Source organism: Cricetulus griseus, chromosome 6 (genome assembly GCF_003668045.3).
Source record: "Cricetulus griseus strain 17A/GY chromosome 6, alternate assembly CriGri-PICRH-1.0, whole genome shotgun sequence".
In the NCBI taxonomy this organism is placed as follows: domain Eukaryota; kingdom Metazoa; phylum Chordata; class Mammalia; order Rodentia; family Cricetidae; genus Cricetulus; species Cricetulus griseus.
The window spans coordinates 53,262,766-53,273,192 of NC_048599.1; the positions used below are offsets into that span (position 1 = coordinate 53,262,766).

Below are 10,427 nucleotides of genomic sequence, written 5' to 3' on the forward strand. Positions count from 1 at the left end.
TGTACCTCTAGCTCATGAATCTTAATTTCTTAATTAACTCCTCTCTCTCTCTCTCTCTCTCTCTCTCTCTCTCTCTCTCTCTCTCTCTCTCTCTCTCACACACACACACACACACACACACACACACACACACACTCACACACTCACACACTTATACCAAACATGAACCCAGTGGTCCTAGAGCCTATGACACTGGCTTTCAGGGACTTATTCCAGTCTGTATAAGTGTCAAGGTAGAAGAATGCTTCGTGGGAAGCTCTCGGAATGCCAGCAGAAGGACCCAAATTCCCAGATGTCTGTCTGGCTCCCAACTGACTCTTTTATTTTTTTACAGTTTAATGCCAGAACCATTTTTCCCAGCCGGAAAAAAAAAAATTGTGACACTCCAAACTGACTCTTTGCCAATGGGATTTTGTAGTCACATTTCTTCTAAGTGGTGCTCCTGGGACAAGGAAATACTGGCGGGAAGTTCTGAGAAAGAAAGCAAGCCTGCAGACCGGGGCTTGCTTCCTGGAACCATCCTGTGTTTGGATGCACAGGACGGACATTTCCCTCCTCATCCTCCTCCTTGCTTAGCTATGTTCCATGCTGCTGGCTGAAGAGGAAAAGAAATATATGCACTTAGGAAGAGCCTAGGAAATAGAAAAAAGTGCTAAAGTGTAGCCAGAAACAGCAGATAGCCAGGAACTTGGTGTTGTGTTTGGAAATCTGTGGACCAACAAGGAAATGAGCTGTAAAGACTGGCTCAGCCATCACAGAGAAGCAGTTTAGTAGGGACTGATGTGCATTTCGTGGTAGAAATTCACCCTTTATAACAGCTTTGGCCTCTCTGTGATGTCACTCGAGTGAACTTTAACCCCCCCCCTTAATAAAGGTTGTTTTGGGATAATTCCTAGGTTCTCAACACATTTAGACAGGGAGTCTGACAAAAACAAATCAGACATTGAGTGAGACTCAGTCTATAACTTGGCTTTGATAACTGAAAAGCAAAGAAACAAGGATTAGATCTCTCTTGGGTACGGGTTTGTTTATCCGCCTTCACAAGAGTCAAACCCAAAGGCCTTAGTGGTTTTAAGTTATTTGAAATTCAACCGTTTCCCACAGTTGGGCAAGCTCGGCACCAACTCATTCTGTGTGAGAGAATATATTGTATACCCAGGTGTTGGTGGCTCATACCTTTAATCCCAGCACTTTGGAGGCAGAGACAAGTGGATTTCCATGAATTCAAAACCAGCCTGGTCTACAAAGTGAGTTCCAGGACATCCAGAACTGTTATTCAGAGAAACCCTGGAGAGACAGAGAGAGACAGAGAGAAAGACAGAGAGAGAGAATGTATTGTACATTATTGTACATACTTGCAGTACCATACCAACCCTCAGTAACCACCTAGACTTCTCTTCCTGCTGCAGTAACATCTGCAAGAGTAAACTGTGATTGCTTAGGAGATGGGTTGCAGAGTCATGGTGGTGGCAGTGGAACAGGACAAGAAGTGGATTATAAGAACCCCAGGAAGAGCATGCCAAACTGCTCAATACCCTCTTGAGCCAGCAGGGGGCAGAAGTGGTGGTGAAGGCAGTGGTTAGGACATAGACCTGAAACAGAAACATAGGACATGAAAAGGTAAAAGACTGGGGTGGAGGACTAGCAGGAGCAGAGGTAGCAGCAGGAGGGCGGGGCGGGAGACATGGGAGAAAGCAAGCCACTAAAATGCACTTTGTCCATAATACATGATATGGTATCTGACATACTACATGCTGATTTTAAAAATTAAAACATAAAAATCAAGGTCACAGTATAGAAAAAAATATGCTGTCCAGGAAAGAGGCCCCAGAGATGGCCAACCTGCCTACTCACTGCTGTCTCCGAAAGGTGCAACTGGCAGGGGCGCGTCCTTACTCTCATGGGGCCTGCTTCATAATAAAAGAAGACATGTTTCAGTGACCCACCAAGTCACATGAGCTCTTTCGCCCTTAATCTTCAGTTTTCAGTGTGCCCCGCCCTACAGAGTACTGAAAGGTTTGTGCCAGTTGGCTGGGAGATGAAAGGACAGGAAGTATACAAACCAGGGTCTTGAGAGGAAGGACTCTGTACTCAGGGAACTGGGTATTTTGGAGCTCAACGACAGAGGGCATTTGTATGATTCTTAGAAGCAAATGGTTGTCCAGTGGACAATGGGATGTTACTAGCCGGGAGACTCAGGCTGGGCATCCAGGAGGCTGCCCATCAGAGCTATTGATTCTGATGAAAACTGCCTGTATACTCCTCTCTGCCATAGGCATTGTGTTTCTGGAATGGGCATGGGCAGAGGAGGACCAGAGCCACCTGCCAGTGGTGAGATGGATGACAATTCACTGTCCCCGGAAGCCTGCTATGAGTGTAAGATCAATGGCTACCCCAAACGAGGCAGGAAACGGAGAAGCACAAACGAAACAGATGCCTCGGACATCCAGGTACGCTGGAGTCTCTCTTTGTCGATATGTAACAGCTCTTGGGTGCCTGTGTTTTCCTCCAAGGACACCCTGAAGTGTGAACAATCTCCCCAGACAGGAAGTCCAGTCATTCTCCTGGCTCTAGCAATATTTTACCAGAGGCTATGGGGCTTGGAGGGGGAGAATCGTTTTATTTTATTTTATTTATTTATTTAGGCTGCCTTTTGAGAATGGCAGTTTGAAAGGTTTTCACGAGCTTGCTCATTTCCTCTGTCTCACCAAGAAGAAAGGCAAATGTCCACCCAGTGTCTGCAGAAAGGACAAGGTCTGAAGTCAAGGACAGCAAGTGGGCAGAATGGCATGCGTGCACAGTGCTCCCCACACAGGGAAGCCAAGGTCTAGAAACTAGAGGCTCTCCTCCACGGAAAAAGAGCCACAGGGAGTGTGTGGGAACTTGGATGCTGAGCAGCAACATATGATGCTATGTAGTCAGAAGTGCATCATTCACCCAGCTCTTCTGGCTCCAGGCCGGGAGCATTTAACCTATGTGGTCCCAAAGAGGCAAGCAGAAAAGCACAAACCTTAACAGCTCATCACAGCCAGGAAGAAGGTCCATAGGTGTGTCCTTCCAACCGGATGATTTGTGTGTCAGTGAGCAAAATTGAAGTAGACAAGTTCTGAGTCTGAGTGTCAGTGGTGCGATCCACCTGCTGTGGTTTGGGAAATAAGTCTTTGGAAAGAAAATCTATGAACAGTGCTTCAAAAAACTCTCCGTGTCTGAGTCACCCAGAAGGCTTGTTAGGATGGATTGCTGGGAAGAGCCCCAGGGATTCTAATTCAACAGGTCTGGGAGGGGCTAAGAATTTGCATGTCTAATGGTTTCCAGGTGATGCTAAAACTGCTGGTTCAGGGACCATACTTTGAGACCTACCGAGAGCCCTCCCCTCCCCCAATACAAATGATTTCAACCTGACTTTCTTCCTGCCATCAATTTAATTCTTTGAAAGCACATTTGTGATTTAAACAAAGAGTGCATTTTCAGCATAGCATATATGGCATGGGCAGAAAGTTTTATTTGTACCGAGACTTGAATGGCTTTTTCTTTAGTATGAGAACCAAAGAACTTATTTAGTTGGATTTAAGGCATTACCATGTGTCTTTCCAGGATGGGTCTGAGATGGAAGCCAACGTGAGCCTCGAGAGTTGGGATGTGGAGAAACCAGCTAGCTTTGCTTTCAATATTTCCCACATCAACCACAAGGTCCGAATCTTAGAGCTCCTGCCAGCCCTCACGACTCTGACGAACCATAACAGATACTTGATTGAGTCTGGAAATGAAGATGGCTTCTTTAAAATCAACCAGAAAGAAGGAGTCAGCTACCTCCACTTCACGAAGAAGAAGGCAGTGGCCGGGACCTACTCCTTGCAAATCAGCAGTACTCCACTTTATAAAAAGAAAGAACTTAATCAGTTAGAAGACAGGCATGACAAAGACTACCTCAGCGGAGAACTGGGCGACAACCTGAAGATGAAAATTCAGATCCTGCTTCATTAATTTACCACCCAGAGACCAAATAATTAAAATGAAAGCAACTTTAGGTAGGTAGAATTCTATTTTCCCCAAACCAGACCTTCACAGCATGGTACAATCACTCACCCAGGCGATCTGTATAAACAAGCACTCTTCTTGAATGACATCAAGGTACAGTGATGACCCTAGTTCAAACAACCACTTTCTCAGGCTTCTCATGAGTAGCAGCTCAGCTACCTTGCCATACGTGTTGATTCCTGAAAACTGGGACATGAGTATCCACCGAGGTTGGCCTTTCCAGCTGCTGAACAGGAACGTGTTTCCAATTGATGGGTTGTTCCGTTTGTTTTCACCTTTCGAAATGTTGCTTCTCCAAGTGCAAGTAGTAGGTTGGCCGATTATGATGTCTATTTGGTGCTAGTAAATTCTCAAAATAGATTTATTGATGCACTGTAATAAGTACACAAGTTAGAAACCAAATTGCCAAGTATTCAGTTCAGATACTTCATTCATTTCAATCAACCAAAGTTAGTTCAGTAGCTTATCTCACTTATGAGTATAATACATTACATGTAAATTAAGTGTGTGTATACTGTAATCGTGTTATTTTTATCATTGAAACATTTATAAACTAGATAATAAAGCCCTTAATGTGAGGGTTTGTAATGGTGCTTATTAAGACCAAAGACTTGTTAAATGTCTACACCAAGTGGTAGTGGAATCTGTGACTGGCCCACTTGTGCACTGAGGTTGGGGAAGACGAGGAAGCAGCCTCAGCCACCAGAGGATCACCAGTGCACCCTACATCACACCGCATGTGCAATATGCCAAAGTCACTCTCAATCATTCCTGTCAACAAGGGGTTAATGTCATAATGTCACAATAAAGTGATCCTACCCTCCCTCCCTTTTTTAGTTTACTCTTTGGTTTTTGTGTTCTTGTGTGAATTTGAGGCTGGGGGTGAGGGCCTTTCTGGAGGAAAAATAAAGTCTCCTGGGTTTAAAGTATCCTTGGTCTGTTATCTGTGGCTTCTATGGGCATGTAGTATAAGCACCAGAAGAACTCGTGTCTTCAGCTGGTTCTTTGATTAGTGATTACAGATTAAGTGTGTGTATACTGTAATCGTGAATGCTTGGTTTCTTATCTGACTTACTAGGAAGAAAATAGATTGCAGCATCATTTCTAAAATGTGACCTAATTAATCTTGTGACTTCTAAACTCCCAGATTTAAGAACCCCCAAATATGCCGGGCGTTGGTGGCACACGCCTTTAATCCCACACTCGGGAGGCAGAGGCAGGTGGATCTCTGTGAGTTCGAGGCCAGCCTGGTCTCCAGAGCGAGTGCCAGGATAGGCTCCAAAGCTACACAGAGAAACCCTGTCTCGAAAAACCAAAAAAAAAAAGAACCCCCAAATATAAAATTCAGTCATTCTCTTAGAGCATTTGAACTTTGTGCCCTCTCCCCCCAAGTACATAGCATTGGCAAGGTGTTCCATCTTTCCCCCTGCACATCTGTTGTTGGTCAGTGCTAGACTAATTACAGAGAGCTGATGTCAAATGGAATCCAACAGAAAGCTGCAAGTTTTGGTTTTCAAATGTCCTAACTTGAAAAATGCTGGTTTATTTAAAATGCAATATCCAATATTTAACTGTTAATCTCATTCAGTTAATAGGAGAAAAAAATTTTTAAATCCCTCGGGCCAGCAAAACAGCTTGTGGTAGTGAAAATAAGATGAATTAAGCTTGTTACATGAAGGGAGGATGAGAGTGGAATTTTCCAAGCCATGGGAAAGTCCTCTCCAATTCTTGGAAGCCTTAGGCTAAAACCAGGGGAGTAGGCTACCATCTTTGCTTTTCCAGAAGGCAAAACTAGTGTCAACTGCTATAAGCCCCAGTTTAAACACATCTCTTCCTAACAAGAAAGCTACCCATTGGGAAGATGGGTTTCCTTGCAATGCATTCAGTTCAGCTAGGTTAGACAAGGGTGCTGGCGCCCATTTAACACCCACAGGTATCTTATGGAGTTCATTGTTGTTGGCTGGTTTGTCTGGGGTTCTTTTTTATCTCTGATTTTTCTGCCCAGAGGAATCTTGATCATAATTGCTGCTCAAGAGAGATGAGCTGAAGATGAGTGGGATCAGTGCCTTGAAGAGGAGGTTAAAATACAACTTGGAATTTCCTTTTAACTCTGCACCTATCTCTCTGTGATAGAAGTATATTAAAATTGCTAGAGAAGAATTGATAACACATGTCAAACTATGGTTTTCATATGGAAAATGTCTTTGATAATTTAACCAGAACTGCAGTCCATTCAATAATAGATTTTCTTTATAACAAACAACAGAGGAAAATGGAGTTGGCACGTGGTAGACCACTTTGATATTTTTAATAGTCTAAATCTGGATTTTATTTACTCCAGAGCCAGCAGTGTTGAACAGCATATTTTCCATGTTTCTGACTGTAACGCAAAAGTTTCCTCATTGTTCCACTGTAAATATTCTCTTGTAAAATCCCTTCTATCCCCAGGTTTCAACCTGCACCTTTTCATTGTCCTGGGCCTTTCCATTTTACTTTTGCTAGTCAAAGAATTTGTGCTGTATACCATTCAGAAGCTTGGAAAATACCTTGTCGTTCTCATAGCCCATTTCATTTGCCAATAATTATTCTGTAAGTAGCGTAGAAATGAACTCAGCTGCCCTTGTGAAATGTTTAGACTTGCATAAACAGCTACATTTTTGTGCAACAAATCGTGCTTTACCCAGCCAAAAGTGCTTTGGATTACAAATACTGCCATTACAAATACTGTTTCCCTTCAGAAACATGCTTGTAAACTAGGTGGGCCAAAATAAAGGACAATTGGGTTGATAATGTAAATATATACGTACCTAAAAACTCCTAGGGTTTTCAAATAACAGTTCAGCTTTGTCCACACCATGTACTTTATTCTAGCTTCAATTGTAGTTTTCAGAGACATAATAGAAACACAGTTATTCACTGGCTTGTTTTTAAGTGGTAGGAGATCAATACTACTAGAAATATTGGCTTTTCACATATCTGCATACGCATGTGTTTAGACCATTTGATACTGCAGAACCTGACAAAACCACAAAATCTGTTATTTCAACTAATTACTAATGAATCCAATTTCTTTTTCTGGAAAAAAAAAAGCAATGGCCATCTTTTTAGAAGGTGGGCTGTTTGTATCCTTGACCTTTCCATGTGTGTGTAACAGTCACTTTTGGTTGTTGGGGAGTGGATGCCGTATCATCTTTGCCAATGGAGTCTAGTCCTAGCAGGTAAGTTGTGATTCATGCTGGCTCATTAGCCTGTATTCCTTTCACCCTTGTGATTACTCATATTTCATAAAAGTATTTAGCACCCTTCATTCTTCTTTGTCCTCTGGGATTGGGTACAGCATCAGCTAGAAGGCACCAAGGCTTCTCAGTATTTCTGCAGTGCAGACCAGAGCTGGGGTTCAAGGTTAAGCAGCAAAGAGGCAGGGCATTTGGCAGAAAAGATGTCTTCCTTCATCAGTTCCTGCCTGACTCCCATCCCACCTGACCTGCTCTCTGCAGCTGTGCTGGGAGTTGCAGAAATTCGAAGAGATCCATTTCCTCTTCACCCTAAAATACTCACTTGGGGAGAATTAAGTTGAACCTAAATGATTAAACTTTTTTTGGTCTGGAAATAGAGACATTTGAAAACATCCTGACCATGATCACATCCCCCCATCCACCCTCCCAGACATGGACAGAAAGGCGTCACAGACTTGTGGAGTTGTGTCTACACGGTGAACTGAACTCTGGAGAAGAAAGCCAAACCCGTTGAAATGATTAATGAGATCTTCATATGTCAGAACTGTGTGTTTTCATAACTGCACACAGCCAGCTTGAGGTGCTCTTCTGCCTTTATGTCCGCCACTGCATTGAGACCATCCTTTCTGGATGTGTTCTGTGCTTCTCGAATGGCCCCAATATCAAGCCCCAGGGCTGCAGGCCCCAGCAGGGAGCAGACCCTTTTTGATTTGTTGCTTCCTGTGTTCTCTGGGATAGTTGCTCCAGGGTCATTTGCAGGCTGCATGAACTCCCCTATGGGATCAATGCCTATGCAGCAGCACCCCAGGAAACAATATTTCTAGATCCTGCCCATCGTCTGCCCACACAGACCTCACACCTACCGAAAGGACAGGAAGCTAGGTCCACTGTTCTCAATGTTCTTTGTTGATTATTGGCAAGGTTTTCTCCCCAGAGTCTGTGATGTTTGACCTACAAAGAAAGTGCACTGAGAGAGAGAGAGCCATCTGAACCTCTGGGAGGGCTGAGTCTTACAATTGCTCTATTCCATCCCTTTCCAGCCATGGGTCCTGGTCAACTCCTTTGTGTTTCTGATTCTGGGAATTGGTATTAACAGCATCACCCTCTCTGTATTATCCTGCCAGATTTATTGCCATGTATATTGCCAAAACTATATACATATAGTTTTGTTTTGTTTCTAAATTTAAGCCTTGTGAGCTGTGCCTCTCTGGTTCTCATCTCTACTTGGATATTTATTGGAACACAAGTCTGAGGGTCTTCCCAAAGGTTTCTCACTTTACAGAGGTTGAGATGAGACTAAAGCACTCTGACCTTCAACAACATAGCATGCCCCCAGTTACTGTGGAAGACAAAATATAAATGACTAAAGTAAGTATGTTCAGGCAAAGTAGAAATGTGTCAAGCTAGAAATTACATGTATAACTTAAGACCTAAAGTGTCAATGTGTTATGAACCTCTGTTTTACCTCCCTAGGAGACAACATATAAGAAACTGTGGTATATTTACCATCCATGTCTGTAAAGGTGTAAAACACCAAAGTCAGAAACCCATTCTTCCGGATCTCCCCCACAAAATACTATGGTGGTCTGCATAGAAAGTGATGAACTCATTTATCAAATTAGGTCCTGTCAGTTCCTGCTAAAAATTATAACCAAAATGTCCTTTAGAGTATTGTTGCCTCTATAAGCATAGCAGGAAAATTGCTATGTAGGGTTAATATTGAACATTAATATTGAAATGCTAAGACATGGTCTCAAGTTATGGGTCTATAGACACCATGTACAAAGGAAAGATGGTTTAATATTTTCATAGTATTTATATGGAGAAGAAACTTAAGTAGTCACCAATCCTGCTTCTTCCCAAACCCACAAAAAGACCATTTCTGGACAGAGGGTATCTCCTGGTCTATTTGAAAACAACAAACACAAACAGTCTTCCCCACCAGAAATCAAGTTCATTGCTTTAAGTCTCTGATAGTCTGGGAATTTTTGTTACAACATAGACTGTTGGTTATTCTAAAAAAGACATACACACATCTCCACCTTTTCACTGTGAAGAAGTCACACCGTGATGGATTTCCACCCTGGCTTTACATTAAAACCATGATGGTCCTTTAAAGAGGCTGCATCCCTAACCCATTGATTCAGAGTCGGGTCTGGGGTCCAGCCATGGTCAGTCTTAGAAGTTTGCTAGGTGATGCCAGTTTGCAGCCCTGAACTGAGAACCACTGCTCTGAAGATTTAGACCCTTTGTGAGAATAGTGCAGACAAGGGTGTGCCGTTCTGGGTAACTCAGCCGCATCCCTTTTCCGCTACCACTGTCAATCTATGGGACTGCATGTTATCACATACTAACACATGACATCTCCTGCCTCTGCCGACTGTAGCTTTTCACCAGAGGTTTGTGACACCAGCTGGAAACTCAGAGGCAGCAGAGAGTTTTGGTAGACAATGATGAGCGAGTATTTATCTAGACTCTAGCCAACTCCAGTTTCCCTCTCATACTAGCCACTATGAGAAAGCTTTGTCTCCATGCTGGTTTATTCACAGGAAGCCAATATTTCTAACATGAAGTGTGTTCCTCGAAAAATGTCAAAGAAACCTTCTAAAATATGTACCTCAGAAATATCCAGTCCCTTCTAAGCAGACAGTTCTCTGGGGGGAAGAAAACAAATGCTTTCTTTTCCAGCCATCAGTTTCTGCTAAGGTTGTACAAGTTGCCTGGCGGGATACAGGCTAGGCCACCACTCATCCCAGCCCCAGTGGTTCCATTTTGAAATGTGTAAATTACAGGGTGGTTTGGTAAATGCATTCAGTTATAAAATGTAAACTTTAATATGCCTCCCAGGAAGCTTTCTGATTCAGCAAACCACACATAAAAATACAAAGCAAAACAAGAATTACAGAAAAGTAGGCAGCCATTGCCAACTGAGAGTTGGAAAAGGGAACTTGCCTGTGTGCATCGAGCAAAGCACACAATGGTGTGGTCACAGATGTCTAAAATGACACAACACAGAAATGTCACCTTTAAGTGAAATGCATGAAATACATTCCCTGTGTTGACTATAAAGAGAGACCGGTTTTAATATTTTCACATCCTTAATAAGCCAATGATAAATAACAAATGCTTAATGAAGGCACCAAATCCTGCCTG

General features: G+C 42.9%; 1 protein-coding gene across 1 annotated transcript in view; it reads left to right on the top strand.

Annotated features, from left to right (window-relative positions):
• The window catches only part of Fbn1 (fibrillin 1), a 217,741-nt gene extending 212,774 nt beyond the window's left edge, over positions 1–4,967 (top strand). The window contains exons 66-67 of the mRNA XM_027421965.2: positions 2,276–2,450; positions 3,595–4,967. Coding sequence (XP_027277766.1) covers positions 2,276–2,450; positions 3,595–3,984 — 565 coding nt within the window. The 3' untranslated portion in view covers positions 3,985–4,967. The remainder of the gene's footprint in view (positions 1–2,275; positions 2,451–3,594) is intronic.
• Positions 4,968–10,427: the final 5,460 nt, after the last annotated feature.